This window comes from Bufo bufo, chromosome 6 (assembly GCF_905171765.1).
Source record: "Bufo bufo chromosome 6, aBufBuf1.1, whole genome shotgun sequence".
Classification (NCBI taxonomy): Eukaryota; Metazoa; Chordata; class Amphibia; order Anura; family Bufonidae; genus Bufo; species Bufo bufo.
In genome coordinates this window covers 41,493,362-41,510,388 of record NC_053394.1, presented here as the reverse complement: position 1 = coordinate 41,510,388, position 17,027 = coordinate 41,493,362, and the positions used below count along the sequence as shown (strand labels likewise).

Below are 17,027 nucleotides of genomic sequence, written 5' to 3'. Positions count from 1 at the left end.
AAAGAAATGAGGATCCAACAGTTCCAGTAGAGCCAAGCTGAAAACATCCACAGGACACATAATGATGATGTAATGACGAAATGAATAATGAGATCCATGAAGGAGCGCTGGCCTGCTTGCTGGTGGTTTCCATTTATCAGAACGTTGCATATTAAAACCCTATATAGTGCTACCTCCAGGCATGTACCGTATTCCTCCTGCATTGCATAGTACATGTTAGATCCTTTGATAGGAGCATTCGTAGATCTATTATAATTTCAAAATTAAAATAAAAGCAGCGTAACAAAAAATATAAAATGTGCGTAAAAGAAAAGTGACAAGCGGCCATCGTGTCAGTATTACCGAGCAGAGGTGAACTCTTCATCTCTGGTTATGCAAGTATAATGGTCAACTGATAAGCGTTGATGGCGATAAAGTCTGCCATATATAAACTGTTTATGTACATAGCAGAGGGCGTCTCCCCACGAACTTCCTGCTGATGTCATCAGAATGAATCCTAGGGCGGCCAGAACAGGTGGCGTTTACTCACAAGATGATGTCAGTCCGTGGATATAGATGGACGTTTGGCAAATTTCCATTAGTGTCATAATTACTGTTATATTTGTTATTATTATTTTAAAAAATTCTTTTATTGATATTAGTGTTTTTTTAACATGATTATCATCTCTCCAATTTATTAGGAAGCCAATTCATTTGCAGTACGGTTTTAGAAGTGATGTTATTAGGGTACTTTCACACATAGATTTTTGTGTATGTTTTAAATTTTCGTTCAGTAGATTTAGCAAAAAACGTACTTTTATGATATGCTAATTACCTTTCTACCAGCAAGTAGGGCGTCTACTTGCTGGTAGCAGCCGCAGAAAACCGCCCCCTCCTCCTGTTGATTGACAGGGCCAGCCGCGATCTCCTCCTCCGGCCAGCCCTGTCAGCATTTCAAAAATCGCGCGCCTGTGTTGATTCGGCGCAGGCGCTCTGAGATGAGGAGGCTCGTCTCCTCAGAACTCCCTCAGTGCGCCTGCGCCGATGACGTCTTCTCTTTCGGTGACGTCATCGGCGCAGGCGCACTGAGGGGGTGCTGAGGAGGCGAGCCTCCTCATCTCAGAGCGCCTGCGCCGAATCAACACAGGCGCGCGATTTTTGAAATGCTGACAGGGCTGGCCGGAGGAGGAGATCGCGGCTGGCCCTGTCAATCAACAGGAGGAGGGGGCGGTTTTCTGCGGCTGCTACCAGCAAGTAGACGCCCTACTTGCTGGTAGAAAGGTAATTAGCATATTATAAAAGTACGTTTTTTGCTAAATCTACTGAACGAAAATTATTAATAACATAATGTATAGATATATCGCAGGATAGGGATTATAAGTACACAAAAAAAAAAATGAGTTTAGTGGGGTGACAGAAGCCCTTTAATTAATGTGTATACAAAAATGTATTTACAGTAAATAATGGCTATATTTTGTTTTTGATTTTTTTTTGGGGGGCATTCTTTTTTATTTTATTTATATATTTACTTTTATTTATTTTATTTACTTTACTGCAATATTTCTAACATCGTTTTTAAATCCCATTAATGGGATTAGTATTAATTTATAACTGCTGTAACATGAGTGTGCCCTAGCAGCAGGCTTACTGAGCAAACAGGGGTCCTTCATAGGTCCTCGGGGCTGACTGCAGATCACTCCCCCTGTCTCTGATTAGGCCACTTGGAGACCCAGTGACCTAATTGCAGAGGGGAGTCCTTTTTGATCATGCCACAGTATGGACCGAGGCATGATCAAAGGGTTACCAGCTGGGATTGGAGCTTCCTCCGACCCCAGCTGTGAAGCGGAGCCTGTGCTAAGAACCTAGGATGTCTCTATCTGGAGCGCTGCTGGAGCTGTTAACCCCCCCGTCAGCCACAGCGACGCCAAAAGATGTTGTTGCACATTGAAGACCTGCACCGCCTGCCGTCAAAAGACAGTGGGTGGTCGTTAAGGGGTTAACAGAAGGGATGTTCATTACATTCCCATTATCCAACCTCTAGCGGCAGGTTGAACTGACATGGAATAGCAAATTTTTATTTTATTTATTTATTATACTCACTTATATAGCGCTACTATATTATATAGCACTTTACAGACATTAGCATGGGGCTCACAATCTAAAGTACAGATCAAACATGTGATATCAAGCTCTGCTACATATGTATGATAGATATGCATAATATTCAAATAACCCAGCAATTATTACTGCTCTTTGTATCATTGTAACTATAGCAGCTGACTTCAGTACTAAAGATCAGGGAACATTTATGGCTGCTGAGGGTGCAAGGTTCAATGGGAAAATTCTCTGCAAATATTAAACCCTGGTTAGGTCTTTCTGGAAGCAGGAAGGGTGGACTCCAGTCCCTGAGAGCAGAAGAAGACGCGGGAACAAACTACAGAGAATGCCGTCCAAACAGAAGACCCTGCTGTTCCTCTCTGGCTTTGTTTTAAGCATCGGGTCCTTTGCCATCATCTGCACTTGTCTCGCCACCCAAGAATGGGTTTCCAGTAAAGTCCAGTTCACGGGTACAAATTATAGCGGAGTCGCAGAAATAAACCTCGGATTGTTCCGGACCACTCATGCTAAGACTATCACTGAGGGCGTTGGGCTCAACACCCCAAAAACAGTCCATGACGGTAACTCTTGTTTTTAACTTTTAGCTTTTTAGGTGTTGAGTTTGTCATTCGGCTTAACTCATCGTCATTTTAAAATGTAGTATTGGTGGTTTTCCATAGGACTGCAGGTAAACGTTTCTTAACCCAAAGTTATCCCAGCGCAAAGGGTTAAGAGGTAATTAATTCAGCTCTGCTATATCTGAAGTTTACGCAGTTTCACTACCACACCTCCCATAACGCTTACGAGACTTCAGAGGTCAGAAGATTGTTTGATATACAGATCTCAATGACTATTTGTAGCTTGAGGGTCATATCAGATCGCTATTTATATATGAAAACAGAACGGATTTATAGGGAGGGCACTTGGGGCACAAGCCCTGAGGTCTTCACCATTTATGAGGCCTTCTCCACCCACCCTTCCTGATGGCATTCCAGTGTAGAGGTAGTCATGCATGCGTTTGAAGTTCAAAGGTGGTCATGTAACACAGCTAATACTCTTCTCCTGCCAATACTTGGCTGAGCATGCATGTTTTTCAGTAGAGAAAAGGGAATAGGCCATTGCCTGGTATCTCTAGCGGTGGCTTGTCACCCTTGAGAACCAAGCATTGAGCTTGTTTCGCTTCAACATGTCAGATCCTTCTTTGTCTTGATATCCTTAGTCAAGGAGAGTCACGACTTCACAATACACATTAGATGTTTGACCGGTCCCACCAAAATTAATGGGTTTGGTCAAAATTTATCTTCTATCTAATGTGTATGGCCAGCTTTAGGTAGTCGCTGGCTTGGCTGTCTCCAGTCAGTAGAGAGGTCCACATATATGTCCAGCCACCTCACCAATATGTAGCTGCAATAGGAGGTCATGGTGGGTCCATGTCCAAGGGGTGGGATGTGGCCTCCACCAAATGATTTACTCTGTGGTCTCCACTGGCCTTAATCTGTATGGAAATAATGTAGAATCATATATGTGTAGGTGAATATCAGAATATCTTTTTTTTTTATATGAGTTTTTTTCTAAAAAAGTTTTAAAGGATATAAACTAAAGATGGAGGTTATCAATATTGTGGTTTTTTTTTTTGCAGTAAAACAACCTGGTTGGTATTAGACTTTGTTGTCTACATCACTTTGGGTCTATGTTGTACCGTGTCTGAAGGATGTTACCGTAATTCATCTTGATCTTTTGCACTTCTTCCCATGAGGGTAGATTATTAGGCCTCTTTCACACAAGCGCGTTTTATGCCCGGAGGCAATGCGTGTAGCGAACACAAAGCACCTGAACTGAATCCTGACCCATTCATTTCTATGGGTCTGTGTACATGATCGCTGTTTTTCATGTATCATCTCTGCATTCAGGAAAAATCACATCAGGTTCTATACCGTATTTTTCACACAGCTCTGGCTCCATAGAAGTGAATTCACTGATGTTTTTCACTGATGGTTGGTATGAGATTATTATAGTAGATTATTATTCTTCAGTTTTTCTTCAAGTGCATGCAATCCAGATGTAAAAAAGCACACAATGAGAGCAATCATAGAAAAAAACTGATTCAACTTGTGAGCAAAATCATCTTTTTTTTTTTCTTGAACCGATCCTGACACAATCTGTATCTCTCGTGTGAAATGTAATTGCAGCAACCGGGACCACAGGGGCAATGTATGGTGGCCTGATGGCTATAGTAGTTTGTACTAGGGCTGCACGATATGGGAATTTTGTGCGATTGCGATTAGGGCCCTAAAAATTGCGATAACGATATGCGATGCGATATTTTAAGGGAATTGTGCTAGAGGTCTATTTGCTTGGATTTTCCCAAATGAGCCGCTGACGCGGCTGGGTATGACATAGTTATGGGGGATCTGTGGATGATGCGCTGTTATGGGGGATCTGTGGATGATGTGCTGTTATGGGGGATCTGTGGATGATGCGCTGTTATGGGGGATCTGTGGATGATGCGCTGTTATGGGGGATCTGTGGATGATGCGCTGTTATGGGGGATCTGTGGATGATGCGCTGTTATGGGGGATTTGTGGATGATGCGCTGTTATGGGGGATCTGTGGATGATGCGCTGTTATGGGGGATCTGTGGAGGACGCTGTTATGGGGGATCTGTGGAGGACGCTGTTATGGGGATCTGTGGAGGACGCTGTTATGGGGGATCTGTGGAGGACGCTGTTATGGGGGATCTGTGGAGGACGCTGTTATGGGGGATCTGTGGAGGACGCTGTTATGGGGGATCTGTGGAGGACGCTGTTATGGGGGAACTGTGGAGGATGCTGTTATGGGGGATCTGTGGAGGACGCTGTTATGGGGTGGATCTGTGGAGGACGCTGTTATGGGGTGGATCTGTGGAGGACGCTGTTATGGGGTGGATCTGTGGAGGACGCTGTTATGGGGTGGATCTGTGGATGGCGCTGTTATGGGGGATCTGTGGATGATGCGCTGTTATGGGGGATCTGTGGATGATGCGCTGTTATGGGGGATCTGTGGATGATGCGCTGTTATGGGGATCTGTGGATGATGCGCTGTTATGGGGGATCTGTGGATGATGCACTGTTATGGGGGATCTGTGGATGATGCGCTGTTATGGGGGATCTGTGGAGGACGCTGTTATGGGGGATCTGTGGAGGACGCTGTTATGGGGATCTGTGGAGGACGCTGTTATGGGGGATCTGTGGAGGATGCTGTTATGGGGGATCTGTGGAGGACGCTGTTATGGGGTGGATCTGTGGAGGACGTTGTTATGGGGTGGATCTGTGGAGGACGCTGTTATGGGGTGGATCTGTGGATGGCGCTGTTATGGGGTGGATCTGTGGATGGCACTGTTATAGGGGATCTATGCTATGACACATAGGGCCATGAGGGGGGCCAGCATAAGACATATAGCATCTTATGCTGGTCCCCCTCATGGCCCTATGTGTCCCCTCATGTGTCCTAAACTGCGCACATAACTGGCTTTGTGTGTAAAGTATTTTACTAGTGTGTAAAACAATCTCTCTCCTATTGATAACAGGTCCAGCCTCTATATTCACTGTCACTATGAATGCACTACAGTGAGCGGCAGCGAGCTGGCCGGCCGGCGCGTGACTGACATCACTTAGTAACGCTCCTCCCACTTCAGGAAGCAGGAGCGTTACTAAGTGACGTCAGTCACGCGCCGGCCGGGCCGCTCGCTGCAGTGCATTCATCGTGAAAGTGAGTACAGAGGCTGGACCTGTTATCAATAGGAGAGAGCTTGTTTCACACAGAGTAGTAAAATATTTTACACACAAAGCCAGTTATGTGCGCGGGGTCCCTTTATATATAATCGCAGCATTTTCGGGTCGGCCAAATCGCCATATCGCATTTGCCGATTATCGCTATTCGATTATTTTTGCGATATATCGTGCAGCCCTAGTTTGTACTCATATTTCTGCAGCTTCCCAGGGGCGGTATACAGTGACGGGAAGGAAGGCACCGGATTCCTTCGTGGCACACTCTGGTGTTGAGGGATCTGCTGCCAGATGTTGGTTGAGGTGCCCTTGGTGGTATGAGTTTAAGATCCAGGGAAGGCAGGGTCCCTGAGGTTCGTGACACCAGCATCCTTGGGTGCAAAGCAGGTGGTAAAATAATGAGGAGTCCGTATGAATAAAGAAATTGAACATTTACTGAGAATCACTTGCCTTGAGGTAGATGTACAGGTTCAGTTATTATGGAGGTATTCAGATACACTTCTGCTCTTACTTGTGCTGTAATTCCAGGTAACAGGCTCAGTTGAGGGACTAAGAGGCTTCACTGTTCTGATGACACTAATATACTTCCTTGTGCTGGTATCAATGAGTCCTTTATCTGTGCTTATTAGGTAACTGGTCCACAGCCAGGTACTGGATATAATATCATCTGGTTGTCTATGTCTTTCTCTCTCTTTCTTCCTTTCTGCAACCTACAGGGCAGTTCTCTCTAACAGCAGGCATACGACTTCTGCTCCATTCTTTGTACTGGTTGCGAATAGAAAAGGTTCCACACGGTCCATAGAGGAATGAGCATTCATCAGCAGTCATGAGTAAGGGCTAAATTGTTTTCTGCCCGAAATGCGTAGACCTTGCATTCTGTACCTAGATGTTTTTACATTGAATATTCAATAAAGTGCCTTTGGATTACCACCAAGACAGGCTGAACAAACTTATTTTCTTCGCAATTATAGAGGAATGTGCTACAACAGAACTTTGCGTTTAGTTGAAATGGTGTGTCCAGGTACTTGAGGCTTCCCCCGGTCACTAGATGCTGTGGAGTCCATGAGCTTGAGAATGCTGGGTAGCTTTTGATGATTACTCCTCCAACCTCCCTGAGCCTGGCCACTGCCAATGGGGCTAAAGTGGTATCTACATGGTGGACTTCCCTCTGACTCTCCTCACTTTCATCTGACTCTCTCCTCACTCTCACTACACACTTCCTCCCTTCCTGTGTCTAGCCTATCCTTTTTATAGGGGAATGTACCAGCACCATCTAGTGGTAGTTGATGTGAAGTGGTGGTTACCAGCCTGTTAAGGCTATGTTCACACGACTGTATGTATTTTGCGGTCCGCAAAAAATACGGATGACGTCCGTGTGACATTCGTGTTGCATCTGTTTTTTTTTTTTTTTTACGGATCCATTGTAACAATGCCTATCCTTGTCCGCAAAAAGGACAAGAATAGGTCATGCTCTATATTTTTCGCAGGACTACGGAACGGACATACGGATGCGGACAACACACAGTGTGTTGTCCGCATTTTTTGCAGACACATTCAAATGAGTGGGTCCTCATCCAATCCATAAAAAAAAATGGAATGGACACGGAAACAAAATATGTTCATGTAAATGTAGCCTAATAGGAATTTACAGCTTTACATACTGCATTGGAAACACGATTACAGTGTCTAGCAGTGTGTTTCAGGACACTGCATTATTATTTGTAAGTTGTCACACCATCCTTCAGATTTATGCTTTTAAATACTTTTATGTGTTTTTAGGTTGTGATGGCCAGATTGATTTTCTAATGAATTCCTGTGTGTATTGTGGGGATTCGCTCTGGTAGACGGGATAAGCGGACGCAGTATAGAGGCACCAACCAGTTCTTAAATCAAACAGTTCAGTGTTTATTCACACTCTTGGCAAGTTCATAAACAAAAAGTCCCATTCAACACAAAAAGTCACCTTTTGGTTTTGGTGTTAGTTTACACCACGCTGGCAGTTCTGCCTCAAAGAGTCCATGAACAGACTTTAGGCAGCCTGTTTCCCCTCACACTAGTCTCAGACCTCCAAGCCCGGCACAAGCCTCAGATCCCAGTACTGAGATCCTTTCTTCTGAACCCAGCTGTCTTTTAAAGGCAGCTAGGTGTTGTCAAAACCCGGACCGGCACATGAGTCCAGTCTGGTGTTTGACCCCACCTGGCCGCTAATCAGTCCAGCAGCACACACTGGGAGGAAAATACCTGCCTCCACATACAACTCCCTTTACTGTGTCACAGTATAGACTTTTTTCATTGTGTGTATATACCGGTGAACTAAAATAGGCTAAAAAGTCTCTTCATGCAAGACTCTCAGAGGTCCCAACAAACCACCAATGGCTGTGCAGAAAACTTCACAGCTTAGATAAAAAGAATGGACACCCAAACTTTTTTACAGACAATTAGAAAACCAAATATGAATGATAAAGTAATACAAAAAATCATGAATTCATCAATTTTTTTCTTACACACATTGTCCAAAGGTCACTGATTTCTACTGATGGTTGGTTAGTCTCTACTGAGTGTTGGTCTAGGAGCATCTGTGCAGTCCGGATTATGTAAAAAAAAAAAAATACCTGGACTAAGTTCTGGTTAAAAGGTAAACATCAGGGGACTTTCATGATAAGCCCAAAGTCAAACTGGTTGGTTAATGCAGTAGTTCCAAACCACTGCCACAACAGTTTGCTCAGGCCCACCCCGGATGGATCTGTCAGAGGTATTCAAAAAGGTGGATCACCAGAAGCAACTCCCGTCTTACATATACAGAATTTCTGCCCATCTGAACGCTTTGACCACTGCTGCTATGGTACCACATCTTCCAGCCAGCCTGCCTGGACTCCTTGACCACTGCTGCTATGGTACAGCGGCCTCCAACTACTACATCTGTATCGACACTTTCACCAGTCGCAGCCTATGGTGGGTCCAGCTTACGTCTGCCACTTGCTCCATGCTATGAATTGGACCCCTAGTTATGCTGAGGGTTCACCAACCAGTGTATTATACATTTTGAGCTGCAACCTCACCAGTTCCGTACCAACTGGTCCAAAGTAGTCTTCCTGGCCCCACTCCTGTCAGATGAGGCATTCATTTGAGCTACCCTACTCTGGGAAAGAAGTGACTCCCTGACCAGCAGTTCCTGTCCACCTTTCACAGGATCTTTGAGGAACCTGGTCCTACCACATCTGCTGCTTCTTCCCTTCTGCGACTTTTCCAGTGCAATTTCACAGTCAGCCAATATACCATACAGTTCCGCACTTTGATTTCTGAACTAGATTGGAACAATGAGGCCCTGGTGGTGGCTTTCTGGGAGGGTCTGTCTGGGCGAATTAAAGACGAACTGGTGGGTCATTTCATGTAGATTTGACAACCTTATTTCCTTTGCTACCCACATAGACCTCTGATTCAGGGAGCATGCCAAATAGGTAGTAAGTGAAAGAAGACCTTCCAGACTGGCACCCTCCTTCCAGAGACCCTTAACTCCTCTGGGCAAATTCTGTGTTGTGGTTCTGCCTGCCACTCCCGCTGCTAGGCATCTGTACAGCCTGTCTACCTGTTCCCCAGAATCTACAGGGGTTGCCTTATACCAGTTACAACGATGTCTTTGACAAGAAAGAGGCATCATCCTATCAACTTGATTCTTGAGACTACTCCTCCACGTAGCCGTGTCTACCCATTGTCCTTGTCTGAGACTCAAGCCATGTCAAACTACATCCAAGAAAACCTGGAAACAGGTTTCATTCGAAAGTCCAATTTCTTATTTGTTAGGAAGAGGGATGGGTTACTTTGGCTCTCCATTGACTACCACTGCCCTAATTTGATTACCTTAAAGAACAAATATCCTCCACAGCTACTTACTAAATGATTTGCCAGGCTCTGCGAGGTCAAAATTTTTACCAAGCTCAGGGCCGGCGTTAGAAGGGGGTGGGGGTCGAGGCAAACAGGGCAATTGCCCAGGGCCTCATCCCTAAAAAAAAAAATCTGATTTCTTTCTATTCGTTATTTATTTTTTTTACTTTGAATGCAGAGAACAAATTATTTCCTTGTCCCTGCTGTCTCCATATACAGAGCACTGGTAACGGTGACTATTATCAGGTGATTTCTGATTATTTAACAGGGTTAAAGGGGTTCTGCAGTTTTTTTAAACTGATTATCTATCCTCTGGATAGATCATCACATCAACATCTGATCGGCGGGGGTTCGACACCCGGGACCCCTGCCGATCAGCTGTTTGAGAAGGCAGTGGAGCTGGCAGTAGTGCCGCGGGCTTCTCGCTGTTTACCGCAAGTCCAGTGACGTCACGACTAGTATCAATGGCCTGGATGGGGCTAAGCTCCATTCAAATAAACTGAGCTTAGCCACGCCCAGGCCATTGATACTAGTCGTGATGTCACTGGGCCCACGGTAAACAGCGAGAAGGCCGCAGCGCTACTGGTGTCGGACCCCCGCCGATCAGATGCTGATAATCTATCCAGAGGATAGATAATCAATTTTAAAAAACTGCAGAAGCCCTTTAAGCAGGTCTCCTGGGCAAACTTGCTAAAGGAAGCACACTTAGGGCTCATGCACACAAACGTGTCCCGCAGTTTGCGGTCCCCACTGCACGGGCACCATCTGTGCGGTTGCCGAGGACAAAAACAGACCCATTCAACTTGAATGGGTCCGTGATCCATCCACACCGCAAAAATAATAGAACATGTTCTGTTTTTTGCGGTGCGGAGGCACAGAACGGGAGTGCTTCCGTGGGGTTCCGTGCCTCTGTTCTACACTGCTCCCTCTGGATTGCGGACCCATTCAAGTGAATGGGTCCACATCCGTGATATCATGAGCACATGGTCGGTGCCCATCTATTGCATGTGAACCGCTGGTCCTTCTCTGCCCTCCAGAAGTCCTAAATTGAGGAAACAGATTCACTTTAAAGGGTTTTTCCAGGAGTTTAATATTGATGGAGTATTTTCAGAATAGGTCATCAACATGTAAACCATTGGAGGTCCAATGCCAGTGCTGGAAGTTGGCCCCCCACCGATCAGATATTGATGACCTATCCTGGGAATAGATCAATACTGAAATCCCTTTAAACTGTTGATTTCCCTTTGGTATTTTTTCTCTTTTTGGCTTTACTTATAGTCCCATTCCTCTGTTGAATGTTGTTATACAATGTAACTATATTGTTACTCTCTTGTGGTATAAACTATGCTTATTGTATTGATATTACTCTACGTTTTAAGTGTTTTTGTCCAGGGACAAGTTTTGCTTAATTGAAAGATTACATTTTGGCTAAAGGTGTTATCTAAGGATCTAATAAGTAGAGGTGATCGAAATGGTCTCTTTTAGGCTACATGCACACAAACGTATTTTGTTTCCGTGTCCATTCAGTTTTTTTTTTTTTTTTTGTGTGGATTGGATAAGGAATCATTCATTTCAATGGGTCAGCAAAAAATGCGGACAGCACAACGTGTGCTATCCGCCTCCGTATGTCCGTTCTTTAGCCCCGCAAAAAATATAGAGCATGTCCTATTCTTGTCCATTTTGAGGAACAAGGATAGGCATTGTTACAATGGATCAGCAAAAAAACGGATGCAATACAGATGCCAAAAGGACGTCATCCGTATTTATTGTGGATCAGTGTTTTGCGGACTGCAAAACACATACGGTCATGTGAATGTAGCCTTACCTGTATGACCTATGGGCACAACTGTCTGAAACAGAAAATATCCAGTGGCTTATAATTGATTGATTTAAAAGATATTCATTTTGGCGGTGCCAACTATATAGGTGACCACCCTCCAGACTTATATGCATAGAATGCTCATAGATTTAAATCAATAAAAGTTATACCAAATGTTTCCCCGTATATATCAGTCTACTTGTCATCAGAAGTTTACATTCCCTTTGAGAAAGGTCTCGATGAAATGTTTTCTTGCCATAAGTTGTACAGTATTATCAGATATGACGTGCTCTTTCTAATCAAACTTAAAATTCAGTTTTTCAGATATTGAAAGACACGAACAGTGTTAAAGTCATCCATATCTTAATTATATTATTGCTGGTTCTCGGACTGATATCCTCTTTCCTGGGCTCGGCCACTACAGGCTTGAACACTGTCAGCAATCCCTATCTAACTTTCCTAGGACCGCTCGGAGTGTATGTTTGGACTGCAATAAATGGTAAGTGCATGGGATAATTAATACTAAATGACTTCATAAATAATACATCATCTCAGTTCTTGATGAACATTGGCTTTTTAGTCACCAAAACATCAAAAAAATCTTCAGGTATTCTGGTATTTTCTGTACATTTTTTCCTGTGTAGGGTAGAAAAAAAAAGTCTGTGGATACAAGGAAACCATCAGCAAGCTGGTTAGCTGTTACTAAAGGAACTTATTATAGCTTGATTACCATAAAGACTCTTAACATTCACATTAGATATTCATGTGCTATGTCATACCACAAAATGATAAAATATTGCGATCTGTGGGGGTCCAACCGCCGGGTCAAGTGAATGTTGCAGTATAATGTATTAGGAAGTCACTCAAACTGGTAGAATGACATAATTATAATACTGGATCCATCAACAGCACTTTACTGATGATTTTCAGGTAGAAAAGGGATATTTTTTCAGCACTGCACAGCAGGAAAATAAAAAAAAAAGAAGCTGAATATTGAACGTACTTAATGACTGTGCAGTTCACGTCATGCGGTCACCTACAGCATGTACTGTAGGGTCTATGCAAACGTCCCAATCAATATCCAGATGTGTTCTGGAACGGGTAGTAAATGGTTAAAAGTCATTGTATCCGGACAAGTGAATGCGTTTGGCTGATCGTACACAAATTTTCTTAAGGAGCCATTTAGATTTTTTTTTCTCAGATCGATATTTGAGCATAAAAAAAACACATCCTCCAGGTCTTTAAGCGGGTTCAGCGCAAGGTCTTGAAATTGTAAAGGTCAATACACAATACACGTGACAAGCAGAGCGCTCTCATAGCGTCTAACGCCACGTTATTTATATCGACAACGCTCTAGATTAGTAACATATGATATATTGCATCACAACTCCCATCATCCCATAGCCTTAGGCAGGATCCCATGATAGCGCAGCATGCAATTTCTAGCCTTTTTGCTGCCTGAGGCAAAAATCGAAACAGCGCCCCCCTCCAGCGCTACTGTTAAAGGCATACTGTGATACAGTTGATTATACAGAGATGAGCACTTCCACAATGGAAGCGCTCATTTCCCATGGCCCTGCCACAGCCACCACCGGTCTGCAAAAAACGGATCCGTCCATGTGCATTCCGTATTTTGCGGAACAGAACAGCTGCCCCTAATAGAAGAGTACTATCCTTTTCCGTAATGCAGACAATAATAGGACATGTTCTATTTTTTTGCGGAATAGAAATACGGAAACGGAATGCACACGGAGTAACTTCCATTTCTTTTGTGGACCCATTGAAGTAAATGGTTCCATATACAGTCCGCAAAAAAAACGAACCGTATATGGCCTTCCATAACTTTTTTATTTTCTTGTTCACTTTTTTTTTTTTTATCAGGACAAGTTGTACTTTCAAATGGCACCATTTAAAGGGTTTCTATCATCACAAAATTGGTTATGTAGCTGGTGGACATTAGCGATTTGCTGTCAGCAGTACATAACTGTGTGACTTTTATCTGCCTACATGCCGCCGTTCGCCCAGAAAACTAACTTTTAGAATATGCAAATGAGCCCCTAGGTGCTATTGGGGCGTTGCTGCAGCACCTAGAGGCTCGGTCTCCTCACCGTTCGGCACACCCATTTTACTTTGATGGACATCTCTGCTCTGCGCTTTGAAAGTAAAATCCTGCGCCTGCGCCGTCCTGTTTAGTATTCGGCGCAGGCGCAGTGAGTGAACGACGCTCGCCGGCTGCCGGCTGTCTTTACTTCCGGGGAGCTCTGTGACGTATTCGATTCAGGCGCAGTGAGGAAGCCGGCAGCAGGGGCAACACATGAGGTGACAGTGGGCCAATGGGAGTAGTAGTTCATTTACTCACAGTTAGCAGAGCCTCCCTGGGTCAGTGTGCAGTGATGGGGAAGATAGCACCAAATCCTCTGGGGCACTCTCTATTGCAGGGAACACCAGCCAGATGGAAGTTGAAGTGCCCTTTAATGGTGTAGGTGTTTAAGGTGCTTTGGTGGCTGGGCCCCTGTGTTCGTGACGCCAGCACCGTAAGGTGCAAATGTTGAGTGTATTAGGAATAGGTTCAGTAGTATTCCTTTTATCAGGTTTAGGCAATTGTCAGTTAGGGAGTTCTCAAGTACTTTACCTTTACAGGCGAAGAATAATTAGATTTACTTTAAGTCCACTTTCCATAGCACTCAGGTACTGAATATACTGTTTTCTACTTATCTTGAGCTATCCAATAAGGGCGTTTCTCTCTCGAGGCAGGCAAACTCTCTGCCTCATTATTTGCAGGATGCTCTCCTGAAGTATTCAGGTTCACTATAAGCCCGGCAGGCTTCTAGTGAATAAGGACAACTTGGCGCCTTGGTCATCCGGCTGTGTCCAGGAACTTGGAAAGTTAGTCTTGGTCACTTGTGCTTGTGAAGTCCATAGGCCAGACTCAGCTCTAACCTTCACTAGGCTTGCTTTATATTTAGACATAGACTTACTGTCCAGTGCTTGGCTGCTGTAACTACTCTTAGTTTGTCTTCTCCAGGATCGATCAGTTCCCAGAGGAAAGAATTTGCAGCTACATAGTGGATAAGGCCTGTTTCTCTCCTCCATACACTTGCTTCTCTCTCTCCTTCACAACAATACACTACTTCACTTCCTGTTCTAGCACACCCCAAGCTATATATATTATGTGGCGCCAGCACCACCTAGGGGCGAATGGGTGCAATGAAAATGTCAGCCTGATAATAGGAAATACCATACATTGCAAATACACAGATATTTAAAGTGTCCCTTTTTACACACATACAGGTGAAACTCGAAAAATTTGAATATCGTGCAAAGTTCATTTATTTCAGCAATGCAACTTAAAAGGTGAAACTAACACATGAGAGACTCATTACATGCAAAGCGAGATATTTCAAGCCTTTGTTTGTTATAATTTGGATGATTATGGCTTACAGCTTATGAAAACCCCAAAGTCACAATCTCCGGTCCCCTTTGCTCAGGGGGTATGGATTAATTAGCTGACTACAGTGTGACACTTTGGGCCTAGAATATTGAACCTTTTCACAATATTCAGATTTTAAGCTGCATTACTGAAATAAATGAACTTTTGCACCATATTCTGATTTTTCGAGTTTCACCTGTATGTGGGACGCTGCACATTTATTAAAGAGGATCTGACATGTCTGCTTTAGGCCTCATGCACAGGACCGGATGCTGACCCATTTACTTGAAAGGGGTCTGCGATCCACATCCGACTGTCTGCACCACAAAAGCATGCACGTGGCCGGTGCCCGTATATTGTGGACCCGTTGTTTGCGGGCTGCAATATGGGCACAGACCTGTGCATGAGGCCTTAGTAAATACTGATATTCTCCATACAGTAACAACTCTGGAGTATATATATATATATGTTTTTGTTAGGACCTCTGCTTTGTGCCGTTCCTCTGTTATTCCTCCTGAATATGTATGAAAACAATCGACAACTGGGTGTTACTAATTGAGGGCACGTCCCTACATACTGTAGTCTCACACTGTCCAATCAGGGCTGACAGTCTCTGACAGACAGACTGTGTAGGGACACACTTCTTTGACAAGAGGTAAAGTAACACGCAGTGGTCAATTTAGTCGTAAAATTCTAGGTGGAGTAACAGAGGAACGGCAGAATGCAATATTCTAACAAAAGAAGCTCAAGAATTGTCATTTCACAAGTAACACAATTATTTACTAAAACAGACATGTCAGGAGAGGGGACAGGTCCTCTTTCACGCTTTGGTTATGCAGGGGATTTGTAGCTGTGTATCAGGAAGGCTGAGCTCCGGTCTCTGTAAAGATACAGGATATTATGGCATAAATCAGCCGAGAATTTTGAAGCTATTTAGATAAAAACCAAATCACACAAAAACGTCTCCAAAAACTTTCTCGATGTAATAATTGACTGTTTCCTTTTCCAGGGATCCTCGTCCTCCTCGCCATGATTCTGTTTGCCATAAATATAGAAGCCAACAAACTTCCCAAGGAAATCGCACTAGCCCTAGACTCATCGGAGGATGTTTTCGGATCTGCCCAGAACGCTTACGGTTATTCCTTCTGGCTCCTGCTGCTCAGTCTGGTTCTCGATGTCGGCACCGTAGCCGTTATTTTATATTACCAGCGTGCGAGATACAGCCAGCAGATCGAAAAAGAAAGACCCATGGAGACAGCGAGCCGGGACGTCATCTTATTCTGAAGGCGAGGCCCGGACTCCTCACCGAGGGAGAGACTTATTATTTAATTACGCGTGTTACCGAACGCTCATCGCAAACCAGCGGGGACTTCTGGGGGCGATCGCGTTGACAAATATAAATGCTGCGCCTCCGATAGTGTCATACTCCAATATTCCATAATTATCGGACGTTGACGAGATGCGCAAGCGACTAGATGGATGTTCTCCGGACGACGTTCCATAACTGTAGGAGCCCGTTTATATTAAACAATTATTCTCTTTGTTAATGGCTTAAATTTTATTCACCCACGCAGTGTGCGCTGACATTATTTGTGGGGCTGAAGCGACGGTACGCACCAGGGGGTGCCAAGATGAGCCGGAGAGCCGTCACTTGGTTAAAATATATGTATTGTGTGTTAATTAATCTAAAGTTTTCACTGAATTTTGTTTTGTAATATTTGTTTTGTAATATGTACAAGGGCCCTCATTGGGGCCCATTAGCAACAATTTCGTGATGCAGTGTAAAATCTATATAAGAAGTATTCATTTGTATAGTAAGGTAGGTCTGCTTAGGGGTCACCATACCGAGCAATAATCGGATACTTGTTCTAGGTCGGTGGTCTGTGCCCGCCGCGAGACTCACCATGCAGCCTGACAACCACCCCCCCCCCTTCCTCTGCAGGTTGCGGCCTGCATGCTCCCTTCCACCTTGCCAGGATCTGTGCCATAGGGCGTGCACACTCACGACTGGTCTCTTAGAGGGCCAATGGCTGGGGGTCCCTGGTTATTTAAGGCA

At 44.2% G+C, this 17,027-nt stretch overlaps 1 protein-coding gene across 1 annotated transcript; it reads left to right on the top strand.

The window, feature by feature from the left end:
- Nucleotides 1-2,381: 2,381 nt before the first annotated feature.
- Nucleotides 2,382-16,514, top strand: CLRN3 (clarin 3). Its single transcript, XM_040436509.1, has 3 exons — nucleotides 2,382-2,657; nucleotides 11,858-12,040; nucleotides 15,981-16,514. The coding sequence occupies exons 1-3, from the start codon at nucleotides 2,423-2,425 to the stop codon at nucleotides 16,253-16,255; spliced, it is 693 nt and encodes a 230-aa protein (XP_040292443.1). The 5' UTR covers nucleotides 2,382-2,422; the 3' UTR covers nucleotides 16,256-16,514.
- Nucleotides 16,515-17,027: the final 513 nt, after the last annotated feature.